Source organism: Astyanax mexicanus, chromosome 25 (genome assembly GCF_023375975.1).
Source record: "Astyanax mexicanus isolate ESR-SI-001 chromosome 25, AstMex3_surface, whole genome shotgun sequence".
Classification (NCBI taxonomy): Eukaryota; Metazoa; Chordata; class Actinopteri; order Characiformes; family Acestrorhamphidae; genus Astyanax; species Astyanax mexicanus.
In genome coordinates this window covers 6,231,813-6,258,049 of record NC_064432.1, presented here as the reverse complement: position 1 = coordinate 6,258,049, position 26,237 = coordinate 6,231,813, and the positions used below count along the sequence as shown (strand labels likewise).

The following is a 26,237-nucleotide window of genomic DNA, read 5'->3' as shown; positions in this document are numbered from 1 at the left end:
ATAGAGCACTATAGAGCACCCCTATGCTTCCTATAATGTATTACATTCTGTCAAAGAGAACACGTAGATCATATCAACATTATAGAGCATTAGAGATCAACATCTATTCTTCCTGCAGTGTGATACAGTCTGTCGGAATAGGTAAATGGATAATTTTTGATCATTCATGTTAAAATAAGCTACGTAGGATGAACTGCTAACTAATATCGCCCTGGCTTACTGGAACACTCAGGGCTCCTTACTGTAGCGCTGTTGGGCGGCATTAGCCACTAACCGCGGCTAGCGCTAGCGTTTAGCTGCTAAAGCTAATGCTGCTGCACCCAGCCTTAGTGGAAATCTAAGCTTATTGTAAATAAACAGAAGCGCTTCACCAAAATAAACAGCTTTCAGGAGAGAAATTTGTGTAGATTAACGTCCAGCTTTCAAAGAAAATGTTTTGTTTAAGAATTACAGTTTTGTTCACTTAACTTAGCACGCCACCCAGCGGCGAGACCTGCTAAATTACAAAAAGAAAATATGGCGACACCCCTGTTCCTTATTAGTGTCACACAATGCACCTTATTTGTTGTGGCTTATGTATGAAAATAGACGTTTATTGATAGTGCGCCTTATAATTCAGGGAGAAAAATATGGTAAATGGATCATTTGAACATAACAGGGCATTATAGGGCACCTTCTAAGCATTCTGTAGTGCTACAGTTTCTCAAAAAGTATGTTTGGATCACATGAACCTTCCTGTAGTCAATTAGAGTCTTTCAGAACGAGTGTGTGAATCATAAACATTATAGGAAATTTGTTCCAAAATATGATCCACTTGTTCCAGTGAACATGAGTCAGAAGTAACTGAAACATAAGACACAGGGTTTTAAGCCTTATTTGCTCTGTTGGACACCCAGAAGGGAGGCGAGGTCGTCAGGTCACAGATAAAAGTGTTTGGCCAGTCATGACCGGCCCGGCCCACTGTGCTGAGAGACGGTGTTACATTCCAACGTTTCCATGGCAACATTAAAGAGCTCGAGTTTGAGGCCCACAGACATTCAAGAACAGGAGTGTTGCGATATGGAGTAACTGAATATATATATTCTATATATATATATTTTGTACACAGTTCATCCATTTTTGACTATGTGATTTCATAATTACCATATTTTTTTGCACTATAAGAAAATAGATCTGAAAATAGCTGTTTATTGATAGTGCATTTTATAATTCCGGTGCGTCTACAGATTGTAGATTGTCTTCTCATGATCTTCAGAAGAACCAGCTGATGTCACTTCCTGTTGTAGATGTGACTACAACAGGAATGTTCCAGATGGTTCAGATGATCAGGGTAATGTGTTACGGTAAGAGGACTGAGTGGTAACTTAGGGACGCAACTAAAATGTGTATTTTAACCCAAATATTATACATTTATTATGAAAAAATATATTTTTAAAGTATGTTTATATTTAAAGATTTGGATATGGAGTCAAACAACAAAGCGAAACAAACTACATCTCTGAAGGATTTTAATAATTATATTTCATGGTAAACTTTTTGGGTTCGAGAGTGGGGACAGGTAACAAATGCTATTTTTTCAGTGTTCTTATAGTAGTTTTTATTATTACTATATTTTTTATTACATTTCTTATTTTGCAAATATATTTTGTGTGCACATTTATACATGTAATTTCCTGGGGACAGAAATTGCACAGATTGACTGTATAATATGCCATTTATATATGATCTGTGAATATTCCAGTAGTATCTGAATTACCGGTCTGCTCTTACCCATAGTCGTCGATGAGGTGGGAGCCGAGGACCACCACCTCCAGTTCAAACAGCTCAGGCTGGGCCTTCAGTCCGAACATGATGGGAGCGAGTTTGGAGTAATCTGCTCGGTTGCAGGTGGCCACGCAAACCCTCAGCCTCCGCCTCGCCCCCTTCTCCAGCTGCTCCATCTTCTCCACCGCCCGCTGCATCGTCAGGTAATACAGCTCCTGCAGAACCAAACAAAAAAGAAAAACAGCTGGAGTCAGCAGAGTCTTTTTTCAAGTGTCTGTGTCCCAAAAACCTCATAACCATGATTAGCATGCCTTTTTTTTGTATAAATCACTACTAAACAAACATCACAACTCTCTGAAGTAGGTTAGTGTTTACTTTAGGGTTGTAAAGGAACCATAAATTAAGGTTTATGAGCTTCTGTTACTGATAAACCAACCTAAGCTAACACACTTTATCCACGTCAGAAACCACATAAATAACTCCACTAGAGATTGCCCTTTTTTCCCCATTTTCTCCCTAATTCACACGGCCAATTACCCAACCCACTCATTAGGAGGGTGAAGACTAGCACATGCCTCATCCGATACATGTGTAGTCAGCCACCGCCTCTTTCAGAACTGCTGCTGATGCAGAAAAATGCAGAGACTCGGTTCTGATACTTCAGCTCACAGACGCATCCTTGTGCTGATCAACATCACCCTAGCTAGGAGTGATGTGGGGAGAGAGTGCCATCTACCCACCCAGAGAGAGAGCAAGACCAATTGTGCTCTCTCAGGGCTTCGGCAGCTGATGGCAAGCTGCATGACCGGGATTTCGAACTGGCGATCTCCTAATCATAGTCGGAGCCCCCACTAAAGATCACTTCCATAGGGTTTGTAAAAAATTGTGTAAAAATGGTATAAAATCTTCTTCTCCATCAGTCTTCCAAGGTTGTATTCCCACACTGTAACTAGCCAAGCCTGTAACCTGCTAATTGTTTATCTAAAACTGGTAGCTAACCGCTACCTGGTATCTAAACCCTTCAGTTAATGGAGCGATTAAAAGGCGCAAGATCAGGTTTCTGACAGATTAGCTACCAGATAACTTCTCGCTAGCATGACTAAATAAAGAACAGTGTCACTGTGGTAAATAAAGTCTCTCAAGATCTTATCGCTAATTAGTTGCTGGGAAATTGAGGAACATTTGATTTGAGATTAGCATGCAGGCAAGCTGAACAGGCTAAACTGGATGGGAAGCGAGTAACTGTGGAGCCGAAGACTAGGCTAGTTAAGCTACATACTTTTTTTTTTTACAATCCCAGCTGGAAAGCGTGAGCATTCATGTTTGCAGTGCACTGCTAATCATGCAAACCCAGGAGCATGAGCTGGAGGTTCCAGTCCACTTGAGGAATACTTCACCTCAGTAATGTTAGCGTAGCTAAAACTGAATGCTAACAGTTTTACTGTAAATATGCTGCATTCCATTTTAACTCGGATGTCGGAATGTTGAAACGTCCTGGTTCCAAGTAGAGAATTTAAAATAGAATATTCCCACAAGTCAGATTTCCTACTCAGAAATTTCATTAGGAGCTTATTAGTAGCTTGTTAGTTCTTCTGTTTCTTTTCCTTATCTCATTAAATTAGTTGTACATTTATTTGCAGAAAATGAAAAAAATGACTACAAATTACAAAAAAAGATGCATAACTTTTAGATCTCAAATAATGCAAAGAAAACAAGTTCATATTCATGAAGTTTTAAGAGTTCAGAAATCAATATTTGGTGGAATAACCCCGTTTTTATGTTTATCACAGTTTTAATGCATCTTGGCATCATGTTCTCCTCCACCAGTCTTACACACTGCTTTTGGATAACTTTATGCTTTACACTCCTGGTGCAAAAATTCAAGCAGTTCAGCATAATATTAAAGTTAATCTAGCATAATAAAAAAAGTTAACTGTTTTGAAGTAGTATAAATTTCTCTGAATGTTTAAAGGTCACCTTCCGCGAAAATCCGATTTTTCTTGTTTTTTGTGGAATACAGTAGGTCTCTCCGAGTTGAATGTGTACACCTGCACATTAAACTGTTTTGCAGCCCCCATTGTCTGCAGGAGCTAAGCAAAGAAATCCCCCCTCCCCCCCTCCGAAAAACGGGTGAATTTTGAATTATCTTTCTGCCTACGTAGGCAGAAACTCACAGACCAGCCCACCTTAGCTCGAGAAACTCCCAGAGGCGGAGCTGAAGCGACGCAACATCACCGCTCATCAGTTAGGAGGTGGGAGGCAGTGAGCGGCAGAGCGGTGGAGGGGCGTCGCAGTGCTCCTAGCCAATCAGAGGAGAGATATTTGCATGCTGTTTGCATGTATGAATATTCATGAGCAAAGCTGGAATCCGGTCATTTTGGACACACCCCTAAAACAGTCCATTAAAAAAGAGCTATACAGAGACACCTGAGCACTTTTTTTTTACAAAAACGGCTCACATGTCATTCATTCATACTAGAGACCACAACTAGACATTTTAAAATGAAAGAAAAAACGACGGAAGGTGAGCTTTAACTGACATTTCATTTCTATTCAATATTTGCCATCTTAGGTACATGGAATGCAGCAATAATATTAACAGTAGGACTGATGACTGTTAGCCTTGTAAATAACGCATAAAGAAAATATACGTCTTCTGTGTTTTTTTTTTCCATTGAAAACCATTGAAAACAAGCTAATGCTAAATAGCATGTAAGCATGTAAGCATTCCTTTAAAAATGCAGGCCTTGCGTCTCCATGCCAGGGTGGCCAGGTTAAGAATTGTAGTACTTACATGCGTGTTCCTGCCACGTGAACCCTTCGGCCATGAAATACAAAAAAAAAAAAAAGAAGAAAGGACAAAATGTGGAGGGAAAAAAATAGCTTAGTCATTGTGGAATTAACCTGAGTGTCAGAAACTGCCTCACTGCTGCAGTTCTTTGCTCTTTATGTAGGTTGAGTTACTGAGAAACCTTTTTTTTTTTTTTTTTCAGGTTGCCATATTTGCGCATCTGTGCGCCTTTTTTCCGAGATTTCAGCGGCAACTTTGCCAAAAGCTACAAAAGCAATGATGTCAGTGTGCCAGGATAAAAGTACATCCATTTCAATTGACTGAATTCAGATGCTTTAGGCTGCACGCATTGCTAACACATATGTGCAAACGGACACTTACAGTTTGTCTATTCGCTGTAGAGAGAAGTGATGCCAATTTAATAGAAAACCATCCAACATCCTGACCTTACTACAACTCATCACTGAACGCAATCAAATCCTCACAGCAATGCTCCAAAGCTTATTTTACAGACTTTAAGGTGCACTATCAAGTGACATCTATTTTTTTGGTCTATTTTAATACATAAGGTGCACTGAATTATAAGGCACATTTTAAGCTACAATAGTAAGGAAAATTGGTGTCGCCATCTTTCCCTTCTAATGGGAAAACTGGGGGATGCAACTAAGCAAACAAAACTATAATTCTAAAAAAACGTTTTAGTAGTAAACTATTAAAAGTCCCATGTAGCTTGTTTTAACACGGTAAACATGCAGACTACAGTCCGACATACTCAACACTGAATGGGAAAAGAGCTAGCGCTCAGTTAGCAGCTAGTGCTAATACTGCTCCAGCCTTAGTGCTGGAGAAACTTCACTGAAACTTCTGTATAACGCTGTACTCCAGCAGAGTGACTTTACTGCTCCTTACAACCTGACCGTTAGAATCAGACTGTGCATAGCTGGACAGAGCATCGTCTCTCAAAAGTGAAGCCCCCACAGGTCGGGCGAGTGTTCGAGAGAACGAAATTGGGATGCAGTCAGCGTATAAATTCAGCTAATCTGAGCCAAACATCTGACTGCAGTTTGAGGCCCCACGTTCTACAATGTATGCTAATGTCTGTAAAGCTCACCTCTGATCTGATCTGGCCTGCAGGCAAAGTCTCAGCAAACGACCTTGTTTGGTCAAACAGGCAGACGAAGCCTCATGTTTGCTGACAGCGAGAAAAATAAATAGCGGCGCAAACAGTCACGCTCAAAAAACCTTGAACAATCATCAGAGCTTCGCCCGTATATATTATCTCTTTACCCTAAAGAAAGATCAGTGAGATATGACTGATAAAAATATGTTCTGTAGCCCTGTTGTTGGCCCTAATAATACACAGATATGACAAAAGTCACGAGATCTCTCAAAGCTGTGTATAGTGTACATATATAAATACATATAGTGTGATGTGTTATCTTGTGAGTAAGGCTGAAAGCTTACTGACCAGAGAGCTCAAATTACAGAGTGAATTAAGCCCTTATCAAGTTTAAGCGAGGCCTGAGACTGGGTGCCAGATGGATGGGAGAATCCATATTTGAAGTGGTTAAGACTTTTAACATTCCTCAATCCACAGAGTCCTCTGCTATCTGTGTGAATATCATAATATGTCATAAAAGGGCATTACCAACCACAGTGGACAGCAGACGGAAAGCATAGGTCTTTCAAGGGACATGCTGCAAGTCATATGACACAATACTAGTTCCTGTCTCTTGACTTCTGGCTCGTCAGTGTATATTATTCATGTATAAACTACAGGAACAAAGCTGATCTCAAATCTACTGTTTCTAAAACACATAGAGTCTCTTCTCACTTCAGCCATTTTCTCCATATTTAGTTGCTAACGCCCTGGCTAAAATGAATCCATTAAAATCCACTGGAAAAGATTGGGCTAGACCCCTTTTTATTGCGTCTTATTTTACTTAATCTTATTTATTCCTAACTTTTATTTCTAATTTTATTTCTTTTCTTAGCACCTGTTTTACTTAAATTATATTTATTCCTAACTTTTATTTCTTTCCTTTTTATTTTTACTATTATTTTTTATAGTTTTGTACTATTGCTTTTTAACTTATTTTTATTTTCTTTTATTATTATTATTATTATTATTGCTATAATTATTACATTTTTAATTCATTTATTTATTTGTATTTGTTATTATACTATGTAAAAGTTAGTTTTAGCTTGATTTCAATTGTTTTTTGTTGTATTACTTTTATCTTCTATTACTCTTAACTTATCTTCTATTCTAATTTTGTGAGATGCACCTGTATAACTAATAAAACAATGTATTATGAGTACAAATGGTGTACTGTGTGATGCCAACATCCTGGCTAATCACAGGTGTTCCTGTAGGTGTTCCCTTAGGTTTTCCGGTTTTACAGAGCTGACAATACTGTAACAATACTCTGAGGCAAGGCTCAGTCTGCGGTCGTCCTGAGAAGACATGTTTGCGGAGGAACAGCAACAATGATTGACGGGTAGAGGGCAGAGAGCGGGGCGTTATGTCACACAAAAACAAACACAGCATGAGTGCTTTGTAAACTGAGTTTTGATGCAATTTCACGATTCAACACGTCTCATTTTCCCTGCTCTGAAGACGGCAAACGTTAGCCAGCTGTATGAATAGAGTTCTTTCTATTCTTTAAAATGAAGTTACGCAATTGTTTTTTCATCTATTTTTTCCCAAATTATCAGAAGTTGTAAAAAAAAAATATTGTGTGAAAATGTGCCTTTTCAGAATTGTTCACAATCAAGTTGAATGCATCAATATTAAAAGTTATTACAACAAATGGATAGGAATACAATGCCTAATGTACAGCTCTGGAAAAAATAAGAGACCACTTACAAATGATGAGCTTCTTTGGTTTTACCAAATTGAAAACCTCTAGAATATAATCAAGAGGAAGATGGATGATCACAAACCATCAAACCAAACTGAACTGCTTGAATTTTTGAACCAGGAGTAAAGGCATAAAGTTATCCAAAAGCAGTGTGTAAGACTGGTGGAGGAGAACATGATGCCACGGTGCATAAAAACTGTGATTAAAAACCAGGGTTATTCCACCAAATATTGATTTCTGAACCTTTAAAACTTTATGAATATGAACTTGTTTTTATGGGCTACAAAATTTGTTCTGTATCCCTGTTGTTGGCCCTAATAATACACAGATACGACAAAAGTCATGAGATCTCTCACAACTGTGTATAGTACATATAGTACATATAGTACATATATAAATACATATAGTATGATGTGTTATCTTGTGAGTAAGGCTGAACACTGACTCTAAAACTGATTCAGAAACTGAAGTGGTCTCTTCATTTTTTCCAGAGCTGTTTAAGACCCTGGTCTGTTAGGTTTCTAAGAAAGATTTGGGTCTAAAACATGATGAAAATGTGATAAAACCTCACAGACGCCTCAGAGCCCAGAGAAACTGATGCCAATTCTGAACATGGTTAACACAAGGCTTCTGTTTTGCACAATAAAGGATTGAAAATACAATAAAATACAGTGCCCTACTCCACGAAACATTTAAACATGTCTTAAATGGTGGAAGGATACATGCTACAGTGTGGTGTTGTGTGACAAAATATAGTCCCTGTACTTGTTACAGACAGTTTTAAATATTAGTATTCCATTTTAAACTCTCAAATATTACCTAATAATTTAGAGTGTTTTATGTATTTTTATGTATTTCAATACAATAGCATTAACAGAAGGTTGTGGATGATGTTTTTATGTTCTTTAGTACAACAAGGCCATTTTCAGGACACCAAACACTTATCTGACGCACAAGGACTGTTTGTTCGAGCTGCCAGAATGGAGCCTGTTATGATTAGAAAATGGAACAACATCAATAGATTGTTTTTACAAGATTATTCATAGATAATCATGCACTTAGACATTTTGATTTACAACCCAAAATCTGGAAAAGTGACAAATAAATCAAGGTCCACCTTATTTTGACATTTATTTCATTGAACCCAAGATATATTGCTTAATTGAATGTTATTTTTGTTATGATACATCAATCTATTTCAGACCTGCTACACATTACATGCTACACAAGTTCCAGTTAAGCATTTACCATTTTGTAATGTTGCGATTCGTTCTCACAATTAAAACAATCAAAGGCTATTTTTGGCGCTGAGGTTGACGAGCAATGTTATTTTCTCTCTTTCTTCCGATACATCAGCTCACAAACACCTTGCGCTGAGAGAGCAAGGCCAATTATGCTCTCTCAGGGCTCCGGCAGCTGATGGCAAGCTGCATGATCGGGATTCAAACCAGCAATCTCCTCATCATAGTGGCAGAGCTTTAGACCACTTGACCACCTGGTGCCCTAAGGTCTGGAATTCTGATTCAGCTGATCATAACACACACTGGAACACAAAGTCTTACAGGACTGAAATGAAGAAACGGATGATTATTGACAAATAAAACGAAGTTGACTAGACCAAACAAATAAAAAATCTCGGGTTATATTATGTTTTGCAGTGAAATAAAAGTCAAAGTAAATATAAGAAATCACAACTTTTTTATCTTAGTCATGCTGTGGTAAATTACCCAACACTACAACCAACAGTGAAGTGCAATTTCACACCAATCCCCACCCTGAATTACTGTTTACTTCTCAGCTGAGCCGTAATTATCTGTATAGATGAATGGTTAACTAGTTTAGAGCCATAGAGGTTCTTATAATTACATTCCTATTTTTCAGAGCCATTAATCAAATGGAATTTTGAAGAACCTGCTCACAGTAACTCTTTAAGGCACATTTTCTGCATATTTCTAGAGTGTAGGCTAATGCAACATGGGATCAGGGAGGCACTAAGAACAACCGCCAACTCCAAGGCCAATTCCAGACATTCCAGGAACCAGCATGTGGTCTTCTAAAAGCCAACAAACAAGTTTGGCCTCTTTCATTGTGAATGATCTTTATGCTGGTATCAAGTCAAACTTGCAAAACCATTCAACTGTCACCTTTGTCCTGGATCTAAGATCTAAGATCTATTATAGCACAAGCCAGCAAAGCCGTGAAGTTTGGAGGAAGTGGTAGCAGCAGGAAGGAACCAGTAAATATGTTCTTTCGTAGATTAACTGACGGCTGAGCACTCAAGAAGAATCGACTACTAAACAAAAAGAGGGATTTTAACAGTTTAGCCCAATTTCTACTTCAAATCATTGATCACAACCAGAGACGCCAAGCTAAAAGCCTCAGTAATAGCAATTCTACCACATTAGCTTCAGGCTATCCAAGTGTCCAGGGGGTTCAACCCCCTGGTTGACAGCTGACCCCAGCAGATAAAGGGAAGCACCCACTGATTACAGGGCAATAAACCTTTTATCTTTGGAAAGAGACTCACAAAGATCACTTTAAACTCTTTCCTTTCTAACTGACAAAGATGATTCCCAGACTTGAAACCTGAGACTCAAGTCTGAGAAAACCTGGGCTAAAAGAGCTAATTATCCACAGAAGAGGTGGAACAGATGGACAAGTTGATAACCAGTGTTTTTGGGCCTTCATTCGCAAGACCTGGTTTGCTTTTGCTGCTGTGGATAAAGACAGAGACACCCAATAAGCGTCTCCAGAATCTTTGGTTCGCTTCCACTTTTGGTGCGATTCAACTGAGCAGTGTGAACAAGGTAACTGTACTCGGATGTGGAGTCAAACAACTGCACTGAGACCCTTGAGAGTAAGATGGTCTTGGTCTGGTTCCAAATAAACTCTGGAGAAGCTCATTGGTCATGGGAATGACCTCAATGATCTGACGTCAATCCGAAACAAATATCGAGTGTACACAGAAATATGCAGTAAAGCATAGTGATTGACAGGGTTGGGTGGTATGACGGTATTTCGGTATACCACGGTATTTAAATATGGTGACGGTATTGTAAAATGGTGGCGGTATATTAACCATGTGACGTGCCAAATCTGTACTTTGAAAAACGGGACATTTAAGACATTCTGCGCATCCGCAATGAAAGAGCAGTAGGAGGGGTAAGCAGTTGGAGCTCACTGATTGGTTTTGGGGTGAGGGTTCTCACTGAGGAGATCATACAGCAAGAAGACACAATGGCGAGCGTTAGCTGCGAGTCAAGCGAGCTAATTTAAAAGAAAAACACCACTGCTGCAGTTTGGCAGCATTTCGGATTCGTTCCAAATGAAAAGATAGAGCCAACAAACCTAGATGAACCATATGAGGGTATTCTATCTGTAATTTCAGTTTGTTTTAGTTAGTTTTATAGACACACAATACAGTTCCAGTTAGTCAGGTTTTTCTTTTAATTACCGTTTTTATTCATTTCAGTTAAGGAGAACTTTCACTTTCAGTTATCATTATTTTGTTTGTTTTCGCTAACAATAATACTTGGTTCCTTAGCTATATGGTGATTATCATCTGTAATCTGTTGTACTCATACTAACGTGTCACTCCTAAACCGTATTTTTCGCACTATAAGGCGCACCAAAAAAGGCACATTATGTGACACTAGTAAGAAACAGGGGTGTCAGCGTTTAGCGACTAATGCTAATACTGCTTCAACAGTGCTAGCTGGGGTTAGCAGCAGGCAACAGGCTGATAATACTTACCTCTGAACGGCAAAAGAGGTAGCGCTTAGCATGGGACGACCGTTAGTTAATATCACCCTGGCTTACCGGAAACACTCAGGGTTCCTCAGTGTAGCGCTGCATCAGTCGCTAACGATTAGCTGCTAAGAACATCTAAGCTTACTGTAAATAAACAGAAGCACTTTACTCACCTAAATAAACAGTTTTCAAGAGAGAAATCTGTGAAGAATAATATCCAGCACTTGATTTTAAAAGAAAATTATTATTTTTTTTAAGAATTACAGTTTTGTTCACCTATCTTAGCTTAGCTTTACAGGTCTTGCCACCCAGAGGGGAGACCTGCTGAATTAGAAGGAAAACATGGCGACACCCCTGTTCCTTACTAGTGTTGCATAATGAGCCTTAAGAATCCGGTGCACCTTGTGTATGAAAATATCTACTTTTCGCAGCCATTGCTTCTACACAGTAGAATTTTTCAGTTGCTACCTTGAATTTTACTTTAAAGGAATAAATCACTACCTCGAACTATCTGTACAAACGTCATTTTTAAGATGAAATATTCTAATGATTTTAAAGGGTTGGCCAGGGTTGAATACGTAGCTTTGATTAGGAAGTTCCTGACATTCTTCTCACTGTGCTAGAGGAAGTTTTTTTTACATCACCTCACATAATGAGGTCATTCTAAGGAATTTTCCATTGACGATTGAGCAGATTAATCCTGTAACTCGTCTGGGGGCCTGTACTAAACAATAATCAAGTCTACTTCATTGTCTTCTCCAGGTGAAAGGGCTGTAAAACAGTTCATGCCCCATTAAACCACATGAAGACATACTGAATGTCCTACAGGTGAATAATCTGAACTTGGAGTACTGTTGGCCCTTGAAAATGTGTGGTTAAACTTGTTGGACAGCAATATTATACCAAATAGGTGCGGGAATCACAGGGTCTCTCACAATACAATATTATCATGACACTTTTTCCATGATAATGATGCTATCACGATACTGTGATTCTGTAATACTCTATATATTGCAAGACAATTCTCTATGATACAGCGCTTCCATTTATTTACAGTAAGTTTCGATTTCCAGATTTCCACTAAGGCTGGGTGCAGCAGGATTAGTATTAGCGACAAACCACTAGTGCTAGTTGCAGTTATCGCTAGTCAATGCCACCCGACAGCAGTACACTCCCCCTCCTTTCCTACATTGCCTTAAACTTCTACATCCTCTATTGCTAATGTACGTCATTAGCATTAAAAACGTTGGCCTACGTCACAGATCATTTTCCTTGGGCAGACAATCTAAACTCTCTAAACACATAGAACACAAGGACACATGACATCATCTCTTGTCCCTTCTTCACTATGAAAGTGTGTGTGTGTGTGTGTGTGCGTATTTATTCATCACCTGCACAACTTTAAGCACTAAGAGTCAGAACTTACTGGATCCCTCTGAATGAGCTCAACATCTCATACACTAACAAACCATAGTTTATATACAGAGGAAAAAGGAAAATAACGGAAAAAACTTTAGTTAAATATTGCAGGCCAATAAATAAAAACAAAAGTAGAATTTTTTGTAAAAAAAATTGCCAGGAAAATCTGAAAAAAGCCAAAAAATTATCTAGTAAAAACTATTCTAAAAATGATTTAATAATAAATCGCAAAATATCCTTAAAACATAGCTAAACAAAATAGCTAAAACATTACTAAAACTTAAGAAAAACTAAATAAGTAGCAAAACAACTAAAGCTGGGTTTCTTTTTTTGTAAATACTGAATAATTCGATTTATAGTATAATATAAAATTCTTGGGTCAATACTTTACGCAAGCAATAACTTTATTGTTTTAAAAAAGCTAAAAAAAAACTTTTAACATAATGAAAAAACCCTAAATGAACGATATTAGATATATAGAAATCATAGACATATTAGCAAAAATAATAAAGAAACAGGACAAAAAAACTAATATACAGAAAAATGCTTAAAATGCTAAACAAGTACTGCAAAAGTATAAAATAACAAAAAAGTCTGAAAAAAAATATAATAAATAAAAACTAATATAAAATTAAAATTTTATATTATAATTTTGTACTGAACAAAAAACGTTTAATGGAATGAAAAAAAAAAATCCCTAAATAACCAACATTGTACCAGAAATCAAATCAAAATTCTAATTCTAGGAATCATAAGAATTTTAGCAAAAATTAAAAAGAAACGTGTCAAAATTAGCAAACAAAAATATATACAGAAATATATACAGAACAATGCAAAAAATGCAAAACATGTACTGCACATATATTTATAAAAGTTTAAAAAAACGAGAAAAAAATGTTTTTAAGGCAAATACCGCAAACATACTTAAGATGAATACAAAATAAAAATATATAAAACATGTATTTAGCAACTTAGCAATTATAATTCGCAAAAACGTGACTCTTTATAGCATCAAGCTAGGCTAACAGCATCCCAGTCATCATGAGACTCAGTAATTCATCAATTCACCATCCCCCTCAACACACACACACACACACACACACAACCTGGCATCCTTGTCCCTGCAGCAGCATCACAAGACTTCAGCCTGAGTGGGATCTTTACACATTCAGGCTGGAGGGAGGAGAGAGAGAGAGAGAGAGAGAGAGAGAGAGAGAGAGAGAGAGAGAGAGAGAGAGAGAGAGAAAGATACTGAGAGAGAGACAGAAAGACAGATAGACCGAGGGAGTGAGAGAGACAGAGAGATAAGAAAAGAAGAAGAAAAAGAAAAAAAAAACATGGCAGCTGACTCACATGTGGGTTTCGAGCGCTGAGGCCTCGTAACATTCTGCCTGTCGCTGCTTTTCTCTTCCTCGGTTCGACTGTCAAACTCAATGACCCTCTCTTACTTTCTTTCTCTCTCTCTTTCTCTCCCTCTCTTACACTCTCTCTCTCAGGCTGCTGGCTCTGGTCTGCCATTAAACAGAGAGAAAGAGAGGCACACACAAAGCAGCCACCCTGGCAAAGGGGGTGGGGCTGTGAAAGGCCTGGAGCTCTCATTGGCTGTCTGGTGGTCAGAGCAGAGTGGAGCCCCAGCCCACTTCCTCCTCTAGTTAGGGGGGAGGGGGATGCACACACAGACACATACACACACCCCAAGAGCAGGCCGGAATAATACTGTAACGTGACTTCATTTCCCTCTTCTTGTTTCTCAGATCGGAAAAAAGCAGCAGTCTTAAAGCCTCCACTCCCAGAGCATCAGATCTGCCATAACATTAAAACCGCCTGCCTATAGAAATTTTTTGTGTACATTTGTTGAGACTTAGACTCCACAAGACCTCAGAAGGTCCCTTTTGTACCTTGTAGCAGCACAAGTCCTGTAAGTTGTGAGGTGGGACCTCCAAAAGCATTTTCACTGACAAGCATTGGGCGCCCACAATCCTGTTCCCTGTTTCCTGACCCCTGTATACCGCAAACACTGCCAGATGTTCTATAGATGTAATGCTCTAGTCGTCCAATTATTACATTGGTTTGGTCCTCGTCAAAATGTCAAAAAAAAAAAAATCATACATTCTTAAGACCATTTTTCTCAAGAAACACCAACTTCAAGAGCCGACCGTTCACATGCTGATGGTCACAGTTCCGCACAGTAGAATAGCGCTTTTGCATCTTCCTTGTTTGTACTGATCGGCCACAAACCACAGCCATGACCAAAGGAGCTAAATTTAGTCCAAGCAAAAGAGGAAACTTGGACAAAACCAACTGAACCACAGCAGAGTTTGTCTGCAGTGCAAAATCAGCATAAACAGTGAGGTAGAGTCCTATCTGGACGGGATTAGTTTCTTAGGGGGTTCTGGGGTAATTTCCTCTTTTATGGGGGTCCTCCTTGATTTTATTCCCGTCCAGAGTGACCATGTACATGTTTTTCTTAGACATCCTCTGACAGCTCACAGACCCGTTTCCATAAGGACTTACACATTTTGTGGTTGTGAACTGTCCTTTCGGATTGTTGCTGAGAAACAAATTCCATCTGGATGGGTCTTAAGGACTGAAAGTCTGGCCCAATCCCATTTCACCCCTTGGCCCATTTCATCTTAAATGGCTCAAACAAAATAATAATTGTGGAACAGAAAATAAACAGATTCCCTTTTCCTCTGGTTTATTTAAAGGTTGAGGATAGCCAGCCTCAACTTCCTGTAATTGGTCTGAAAATCTGAACCATCTAGGGAAAAAAAAAGTGTTTTCACACTGCAGACAAACCAGACCGTGGTTTAGTAGATCTAGACTAAGACCACCACTTTTGGTCACACCGGATTCTGATCCTTTAGTCCTGACTGTGGCTCCCGGCCCATTTTCACCTGGAACCTAGGTGTGAAAGTCCTCTTAGTTTGGTCAAATTGAGTGCAGTATCTGGTACAAAAAATCTGGTATTTCATATTATTATCAGGATTAGGGGTGGGCGATGTGGTTCTAAAATAATATCACAATATTTCATGGTATACGGTTGGAGATTCAGAAACACTGAATTAAAAAAATAATAATACACTAAGAATACACTACTAAAAATAAACACTAAGAATAAACTACTGCAGCAAAAGGCAAATTAAGTTTTATTATTGAATACAATATTATATAGCACACCCCTAACTGAGATATTAAGAAATACAAGAATTAAATTTGATCAGATTTGTAAAAGAAGTCAATGATCCCGAATGTCATGATACTAATAATAATAATAATGCACTCCAAAAATCTCCATATATCCAGGATCAAAGCAAAATAAATGATACTGGAAATATATAATCTGTCTCTAGTAAACATATAATGGGAAATAAGAACAGTGTGAATTTTTATTTTAAAAATAGATTAAAAAAATAAATAAATGTTGGCGATATTATTGCGTACAATATGATATGCCACACCCCTCAGGATCAGGATATCCAACCGCGTCATCACATTTTTGGTTAATATCATACACCCCTAGCTGGAACAAAAAAATACCACAAAAACAACACCAGCTTCACACACAGCTCCAGTGACGACATAACACTCTTCACAGTAGAACACAGGCATTACACAATCAGGTATTTATCCAAGCAAACAGTCTTCATTCACGTCTAAATTCACTATAATATCTAAGATAGCACTGTAATGATCAGAGATTGCTCTTGACCCTGTCTGGATTGAAGAAGTCATAACCTTCTGATAAAACAGAACTTCTTATCTAAGAAATGACGGTGTCTTTGTGAAATTGAATGTTCAATTCCCAGTAAATTCACAGTCATCTGTGTCTGAAACTATGCCCTAATCACTTAGCAGTGCACTACTTGGTGGTTCCACCATTGTATTTTTTTAATTAATATTGTTGCAGCCAAGGTTTTGGTTCTGTTTTTGGTAGTCAACTAATCTGACAATTATGTTTCTGATTAACCAATACTTATTAGTACTAGTATGGCTCCTGTTTTTAGCTTTCTTACTTGCTAACAATAGAAACAGCTGAACATGAGATTTTTAATGCAGCTAAAATGTCCGGAAAATTGCCCTTTAAACGCAAAGTGTTGTTTTTTAGTTAGGAAAACTTTTAAAGATGCAGGCTGAGTTGAATGTAAACTGTACGAGTCCGTTATTCTTGTTCCATTGTGATTCTGTCTCAAGTACTTTGTGTAGTTCTACAAATTAATGATTAGTCAATAATTAATATTTCAACTTTTTACCCTTGACATTTTCGATTATATTGACAAAAAATGTGAAGGGGGGAAAACTAAATCGTTATCACAGAAATTGTGGAAAACAAAGTCTCTGTAGCAGAATAAATTTTTAAATGTTTGTTTATTAAAATAAATAAATCATTTCTGGGGCTCCGAGTGGTCCGGCAGGCTAAGCGCTGCCACTATGATCAGGAGATCAGCTACCGGAGCCCTGAGAGAGCACAACTGAGCTCTCTCTCTCTGTGTGTGGGTAGATGACGCTCTCTTCCCTCATAACTTCAAAGGGTGATGTGGATCAGCACAAGGCGTCTGTGAGCTGATGTATCTGAACCGAGTCGCTGCGCTTTCCTCCGAGCTCACTGTGATGCTACTCGGCAATGTTGCATCAGCAGCAGTTTGAAAAGAGGAGGAGTCTGACACATGTAACGGAGAAGGCATGTGCTAGTTAGTCTTCACCCTCCTGGAGTTGTGGCATCACCAGAGATAGGGGGGAGTCCTAATGAGTAGTTAGTGTAATTGGCCGTGTAAATTGATGAAATATTTTATTTAAATAATTTTAAATAACATAAAACAAAAATAATTAAGCTTGTAAGAACCAATTTAAAGCTTTTACTGGGCAATTCTAGCACATAGTTAGTAGGGCTGTGTATTGGCAAGAACTGGGTGATACAACAAGATCACAATACAGGTGTTACGATTCAATATGTTATGATATATTGCGATTCTTTAAACAATTTTAAATCTAATTTCAGGGAAACTTTAATACAAAAAAACCTTGTCGTATTTATAAAATCTGAATAAAAAAGAAAAGTTGCTATAAATTGCTATTTCTTTTCACTCCTATTATAAAATGATACTTTCAACACATTTAATAAAATAAAAAATATAGTGTAAATAGAGGACTTTTACTAATATATGAGGGAACTTTTGAAACGACAATCTGCACTTTAATCAAGTACAGGAGTGGCAGCGACTAAAAGTTGAATGACACCTACTATCTTTACATGCTTTGTATGACATTTCGTCATGCCATCTTCCCACCTAGATCCCATTGTATTACAATCTGATATGGCTTTGTTTCCAGATGCCACTGTAGAACAGACACTAACTGACGTAAGGACACGTAGCGTTAAAGATGTCAGCAGGGTGTGATCACTTGTGGTTAAGTCCCTGATGATGAAAGCAAGGGACATTTGGGGGTTTTGTGCAACTGGGGGAAGTACAGTGCCATCTACTGGAATGCATCAAAAAAGTACCCCACCCTCACTGCAGAACTTAAACTGAATCCCTAACTGATGCTGAAAATGGCAGAGAACTTCACACACAACGAAAGCTTCCAGTGATTAATTGTCATTAGACAGTGGAGATCCAGCCCAGCTCAGATCAGAACACATACATTAAACATAACAGCCAACAAAACAAAGATTACTCTTATGATTTCATACAGTTTACTGTATATCAGAGTATTTTAGTGCTGGGCGATAAAACGATATCGATAGTTATCGAGGAAACTATATATCGCGATAAGTCGGGGCGAGAAATTCGATAAACTAAATTTTCTATTTCCCGTTTAAGTAGCGTTGTGAAAAGGCGCAGCACGAGATCAGGCAGCACGCTGAACTGCTGCTCAGCCCAGTACAACCCCTCCCCTCCCCTCTCCACCATCCCCCTCCGCCCCACCCCCCGAGCCCCTCCACTCTGAACTCCTCACATAGCGGCTCCTTCTCTCCCATTTACTGGATAAACTTCATTTATACTATTCAGCGGCGCTACACTGGAAAACTCACCTTTTAAATATGAGGCATGCGTCTCCAAGATATTTAGAGAGGTGAGCTTGTTCAGATTTCTGAAGGCAGGTAAACGCTGCTCTGTTTGCTGCTAGTTAGATTAGCTTGTCTCCAGTTTAAAGTTAGCGATGTTTAGGTGTAAAAGGGATCTGTGCAATCTGTCATCATTAGCTAAGATGCTTTCACTGCTTTTTACATTCTAATAAACTAATGGGTAACGCACGTTAGCCGTGTTAATCCACGTTTCGTGTAAATTAAGGTTAACTTCAGCACGAGTGAGGGGTTAGTATATAAACACACAGAAAGGAAGCACTTTCCATCTTTTTTCCTAACTCTCACTGTTTCTGTTAGAAAACCCTGAGGGCAGCATTCTCCTCTGTCTTTGTGTTTTATAGTTTTTAACAGATAGAGAGTCTGTTATGCTGGATATTTTACTAAATACAGAAGATTATATAATCTGTCTAGCTGTATTTGAACTGAGCTAAACATTGCTGTTACTGAACTGGAGTTTTAAATACACTTAAGTAATGTAAGTCTAGTCTACTGAAAGCCAGTAATGTTAGTATAAATCTGTACTGCAGTAGAAGTGGATCATTTCAGAAACTTGACTTTATTCCTCCCACCTCCATTATAGGCCACTTTTTTTTTTAAATATTTAAATGTTAGCTTAATTTAAATGAAAAAAAAACTAAAGGCTCTTATTTAAAAAAAAACATAAGCAGTAAATTATCTAAAATTACAACAAATAGAAAATAGAAAAACAGTAAAACATATGTAATACATACTTTTTATATGACCAAAATTAAACTAGACTGAAATCTGACTAAAACTAATAATATCCGATAGACTAAAATGTAACTAAAACTATTATACATTTTAGTGAAAAGACTAAGACTGTATCAAAATCACCTGTCAAAATGAACACTGTGATATACTCTTGTATTTTGCTTTATGTAGTTGCCTGCATTCAGGGAGGGGAATGATCTTTTGATTAAATATAATTTTATAAAAATAAATAAAGTGTTATTGCAATTTAAATTAAACAGACATATAATGTAAAGGGTCTTACATATTTTTTAGTTTATATATTTGTCCCCTTTTTAAAATTAATTTAAAAGCTGTACCCACCTGGCAAGATGTTAACATCCTAGTGTCTGTCCACAAGGCTCTGAGCCTGCTAGTGATTTTGTCCATAACTCCCTTATTCTGTCACTTCTGAGTAAAAATAGAAACCTTTAAGTGTAACAGAAAGTGATTTGATTTATATCGTGATACATATCGATATCGGCTGATATGAAAAACTATATCGTAATAAGATTTTTTTCCATATCGCCCAGCCCTAGAGTATTTATATTATTTATATATTATATATATTTTTTCTTGCATGACTGTTTTTTTATATAAAAAACTTACTTACTTTACTGTAAGGAGTACATATAATATAAAACACTAAGGTTTTAAATTAAGGCTTTGATTACTTTTGGATTCACTTTGTCCCACAAAATGACACAATATATAATAAAGAAATCTGAATTCATTTGCAGAAAAACAGCTGAAGAATGTAAACCATAGACCTTAAAAAGAGATACGGCAACAACTTTAACACTGCTTCCTTTTTAAATAGTTCAATAAACACTATAAACAGACCAAAAATACTAAACATGTAATTATTCAAAAAGATATTTCTCACAAGCTCTATTGCACAAGTAAGACACAAGTTTAATCTTAATTTACAACATGTTATTCTTGAAGCCAATAAAGGCATCACTGTATTAAAATCAGCCACAACTCCTTGCTTTTCCAGTTAACAAATACATTCAGTTCAGTGTGCAATAAACTATCATTCAAGCTACAGTATTAATATATTTAAACAGAGCTATGGTTAATGCTCTTGAAATTTATTTGCACCTCGTATCCAGTGTTTTAGGGAGTTTATCACTTGTGCTCAATAAAAACCATTCTGTACCCAGGACTGATTTTAGGTTCATCTTGGGGGATGAGAGGAACTTTTTTCCAAGCTGTGGATCGATTGCGCAATTCCATTCCATCTCTTTTCTGAGTGAATACCTGCTGTTTGCTGTTGTTTTACTATTTTACTCAGATTAAACCCTCATACTGTGAGGAACAGCAGCAGGAGCTCCTCAGATAAAGTGCTGTTCTCATATTTTCTCCAGGCAGGACAGAGCAAGACGAACATTCGGCTCCACAGAGCTGAGCTATCATTACTACAGTGTGTTGTTATGCTAACTGGTTAGCATTAGCTTGTAAGTTGTATCTGTATTTACAGTGGACATTTCTATCTAAGATAGCCTTAAATATACTTTGTTTGTCCATTTAAAACCTAAGTGTAAGCAATATGCCACCCATACACTACTATACTATACTATACTATATTATACTGAAGTAAAACTAAGATGTAATAAAATATAAGAAAAATATTCAATACTCTCTCAATGTCCATTGACTTTTTGTTTATTTGGGTTTTAATATCCTAATGTTATATAGAGTTATTTACAGGTAGACACTCTCACTGACCATTGACTTTTTATTTATTTGGGTTTAGTATCCTAATGTTATATACAATTAATTACAGGTATACACTCTTACTGACCACTGATTTTATGTATATTTGGGTTGATTCTAATGTTATATAAAGTTATTTGCAGGTAGACACTCTCACTGACCTCTCTCTTTATGTTTATTTGAGTATTTTGCGTATTTTACAGAGAAAACACAGACTAAAGTTAGCTTCTTTTCTGAATTCTTCGTTCCACCTTAAATGGTGCGGCTGTAACGTTGCAGCATGCGAGGCGCCGTGCTGTAACTGCACCATTTAAGGTGGAACGACAAATTCCGAAAAAAAAAAGAAAACTTCAGCCTGTATTTTTTATTTTATTTTTGTGTTTATTTGCTGTTGTTATATACTACAACATTTACAACACGTCTTATACACTTTTCAAAACCATAAACAGATAGAAAAGTAAAGCAGGAGAGTGGTAACAGAAAGTCAACTGAGCAAAAAGACTTTTTTCTAAACAAAATAAGTTAACCGAGTTTAGCAAACTAGCTTAGCTTAGCATAGCTAATTCTAAAAGCGCTGGAAACACCGAGCTAAACACACACACTTTACCTGTATTTAGATCTTTCCTGGCGTCATCTCCTCTGTTCTTGTGAAAAGCGGGTGATTTTTCTGTCCTGAAAACCAGCACACTTCTCCAGAGTTAGCGAGCTAGCGTTAGTGTAGATCCCCATGCGAACCGGAGCGGAATGAATACGGATAGCCTATAGCTTATCTTAGCATAGTCTATTTTAGCTTAGCATAGTCTATTTTAGCGTAGCGTAGCTTGGTTTAGCTTAGCATATCTTAGTTTAGCTTAGCATAGGCACATTTTCTTCGTCCCGTCTTGTTTTAGTGTTTCATGGCAGCACGTGCTCTGCTGCCATCTGTTTCTCACTACTGGCTAGTGACTCTAGGTTTATTTTAATGTTATAAAGAGTTTTACACGTAGTACTGCACCTCAGAAAAAATGAATATTATTAAAAAGTTAATTTATTTCTTTATTATTTTATTATTATGGGTTACTTTTTTTATTTGCTTAGTTGAGTAGCTCTAGCTATAATATGGATTACAACATTACTTATATTGAGCTAATCACTGTATACCACCAACTTTACAACATTAAAAGGGCAAGAAATTCAAATAATTATCTCTGGACAAGTTTATCACAGCTGTTAACTGAAAGCTGATCATTCCATGTGACTTTACCTCATAAATCTGACTGAAAAAATCCAGCCAAGATGTGCAAAACTGTCTCTATCTAAGCAAGAGGTGCTACTTTGCAACTTTGAAAAATCTAAACTTTTTGTTTACTAAATAATTCAATTATTTTCTTTGAGGTTTTGATGACTTTAGCATTAATCTACAATCCACAAAGAAATACAATCAATTTAACATGTGTTTTAACTGGTACTGTATATTTAACTATATGACATATGATAAAATAAGATATACTTTATTGTCCCCAAAGAGGACATATTTCTTGAACTTCACAAGTCTGTCTATCCTTCCATACAATCAAATAATTTTCACGTTTCTCCAAATGTATACATTTATCTACAGTGGTTTGCAAAAGTATTCATACCTTTAATTTAATTATATGTATTTTATTGAGATTTTAAGTGATAGACAAACACAGAGTATTGCCAAAGTGTGAAGTGGAATGAAATGAAACATGGTTTTCAATTATTTTTTCGGAAATATTAAAAGTATTCAGCCCCCATATACAAACACTTTTTCTCTACCAGCTTTGATCATCTAGAGACTGAGATTTTTACCCCATTCTTCTTTACAAAACAGCTGAAGCTCAGTCAGATTGGATGGAGAATGTCTGTGAACAGCAATTTTCATGTCTTCAATTCTCATGCCACAGATACTGAATGTGATTTAGGACTGGGCTATTCTAACACATGAATATTTTTATAATCTAACTTCTTCCACTATAGCTCTGGCTGTATGTTTAGGGTCATTGTCTTGCTGGAAGGTGAATCTCCTTTGTAGTCTCAAGTCTTTTGTTGCCTTCAACAGTTTTCTTCCAGGATTGCCCTGTTGTATTTATCTCCATTCATCTTTCCATCAACTCTGACCAGCTTCTAAACTCTGTTCCTGCTGAAAAAAAATCTCTACAGCATGATGCTGCCAGCACCATGTTTCACAGTGTTATACTTTTCTTCCCCATATAGCGCTTTGCATTTAGGCCAGAAAGTTCAACATTGGTCTCATCTGTCCACAGAACCTTCTTCCACATGTTTGATGCAACTGCAAACAGCAATTCACATTTTTTCTTTTTTCTATTTCTTCTCAACACTTTTCCATAAAGGCCAAATTTGTGGAGGGCATGCCTTATGATAGTTGTCCTGTATACAGATTCTCCCACCTCACCTAAGCTGTGGATTTCTGCAGCTCCTCCAGAGTGACCATGGGCCTCTTGGCTGCTGCTTCTCTCACCAGTTCTCTTTTTGCTTGATCTATCAGTTTGTTTGAATGGCATGTCTTAGTAGGTTTGCAGGTGTAGAATACTTTTTGTATTTTTGGATGATGGATTGTTCAAAGCTTGGGATATGTTTTTATAAATTAACCCTGCTTTAAATTTCTCCATAACCTTATCTCTGACCTGTCTGGTGATGATGTTCCTAGGTCTTCATGATGCTGTTTGTTTACTAGTGTTCTCTAACAAACGAGTGAGGTCTTCACAGGACAGCTGTATTTATACTGAGACTAAATTGGGCACAGCTGGACTTTATTAACTATAATTCAGTGACAGCTGAAGGCTGGATTTTATTTAGGGGTTTTAGAGAAAAGGGTTCTGAATTTTGAGGTTTGTGGTTGTAAAGTAACAAAATGTGGAAAATGTTTAAAAGCACTAGAGCTCAACACCCTTGAAGGAAAATGATAACTCTGCTATCATTTTTGGACCTTGACCTGGCAACCCCGAAGGTCAGTTACAAGCATCACTGGGTCCAAAGCCCCCCAGCATTTGGTTGTGGTCAGCTCTGGAGTGATGGAGCTTCATGCAGGAACTATGGGATGATCTAATCATCCATCTTTAGCGCCTGACCTCAGTGTGACCTTTGTGAGGTCGGATGCAATCAAATTAAATCAGGCTATTGGAGTTGTGAGGGGGGGGGGGCAGTCAGAGCAGGGGTGTCTGTGAGGGTCAGTGAGGCGACAGAGTGACCCCCCCAACAGCAACAGACCGCTGGAGTCCAGCCCGTCAGACTGCAGCATCAGCACAAACACCCACAGCGTCTTCTGCTGACCCACACAAACACACCACTAAACTGATGGATGGCCTGTGATTGTGTGTGTGTGGGGGGGGGGGGGGGGGTTGAGAGAGGGGAGAGTTGGTGGGCGCGAGAGAGAGGGAGGGAGAGAGAGTCACACACTCACTCTCTCTCTGCTGAATCCAGCAGCAGTGCGGTGCTCCAGCTTTCATGCTGCATTGCAGTGTTGCTGCACTCAGGATTACACTCAGCCGAGCGGGGCTCGCGTAAGGGCTGCTGTGGCGAGAGAGAGAGAGGGGGGAAAGAGAGAGAGAGAGGGAGGGAGAGGGGGAGAGAGAGAGAGAGGGAGAAAGAGAGAGAGAGAGAAGGAGGGAGATAGAGAGAGAGGGAGGAAGAGAAGGAGACAAAGTGAGAGGGAAGGAGAGAGGAAGACAGAGGATGCACTTTTTCCAAGTGTTTAATATTCAAGTCAACATGTGGAGCTTGCACAAACAAATGAAATGAAAAATACAAGTAATTTTTAATTTTTAAAAATAAGAAAATAAGATTTTACAGTTCACATCTTTATCTCAGTTCTGAGATAAACAGACAAATCTAAATTCTCTAAATCCAAGGTTTTGAATTTGAAATTCTAAAATCATGAATTGGAATATTTTCAGTCCAAAATCTGATTTGACATTCTGACAGTTTTTTTTAGTTTTATTCTTTTTTTTTTTTACTTAAACCCTATTTTCATACTATCCCCTTGGAGGAAGGATACAAAAAATACAATATGAAGATAAAAACAAAGTATATGTGGGTATTGAGTTCAGAAATCAATATTTGGTGGAATAACCCTGGTTGTTTTTTAATCACAGTTTTAATGCATCTTGGCATGTTCTCTCCTCCACCAGTCTTACACACTGCTTTTGGATAACTTTATGCTTTACACTCATGGTGCAAAAAATCAAGCAGTTCTGTTTGGTTTGATGGCTTGTGATCCATCTTCCTCTTGATTATGTTCCAGAGGTTTTCAATTGGGTAGTTCTGTCAATTTATTTTAGTTCTGACATCAAGACAAGTGTAAATTCTAAGATCAATATTGGACTGTTTTTAATTCTGATATTAGATTTAATCATTTTCAATTCAGAGATCAATATTTACCAAACCTAAATGCTGAGATCAGAATTGACCATTTTTAAATCTGAGATAAAATTTTGAGATCTGAGATCTTTTTTACTTTTGTGGTCATAAATTAGTCATTTTTAAGTCTAAGACAAAAATCTGAGATTGTAATTTAATAGGATTTTTTGTGGATTTTGCAGTATATCACAATACAGCTTCATACAAATACATGTTTCCCTTTTCCAGGATTTTGAGCATTTAAAAAACAAATGTAAAAATAGAAAATGAAGGATAACGCACAACAATAGGTAATCAAAATATTTTCTGTAATCCCTTATATTATTAGATCCACAACATGCCCCCATCACTCAGTAAAAATCTTTTAAAGCCTTAGTACCATCTTTTAAACATCCCTGTGCTTTTGGATCCATAAATTATTTATGGGCCGTCTGGGTTCATGCTTTAATATAGTTTTTGGTTCTGAGATTAAGCTTTGATACAGGTTACAATGTGTATGTGATACAGAATATGTCAATAAAAGTTAATATTTTAAACTATGGTGGACAATTAAAACAATATTATTATTATTAACAGTTGTTCTATTATAAAAGAGAAACAAAGAAAGACCTGTCTTCCCTTCTCCTCTCAAACAGGCCAGAGAACAGTAATGCTGACACTGCCAAAACACACACACACACACACACACACTCGCTCTCTCTGCTCTATTGAT

At 37.5% G+C, this 26,237-nt stretch overlaps 1 protein-coding gene across 3 annotated transcripts in view; it reads right to left on the bottom strand.

The window, feature by feature from the left end:
* gne (glucosamine (UDP-N-acetyl)-2-epimerase/N-acetylmannosamine kinase) overlaps nt 1-21,921 on the bottom strand; it is a 34,353-nt gene extending 12,432 nt beyond the window's left edge. Inside the window, exons 1-2 of one of the 3 annotated variants that reach the window (XM_022681716.2) lie at nt 21,753-21,921; nt 1,771-1,979 (exon numbers count right to left, since the gene is read on the bottom strand). In XM_022681716.2, coding sequence (XP_022537437.2) covers nt 1,771-1,961 — 191 coding nt within the window. In that variant the 5' untranslated portion in view covers nt 1,962-1,979; nt 21,753-21,921. Of the gene's footprint in view, nt 1-1,770; nt 1,980-4,558; nt 5,198-13,941; nt 14,172-21,752 lie in introns of those variants that run through there. The other 2 variants (XM_022681715.2, XM_022681717.2) reach the window with 2 other exon arrangements.
* Nucleotides 21,922-26,237: the final 4,316 nt, after the last annotated feature.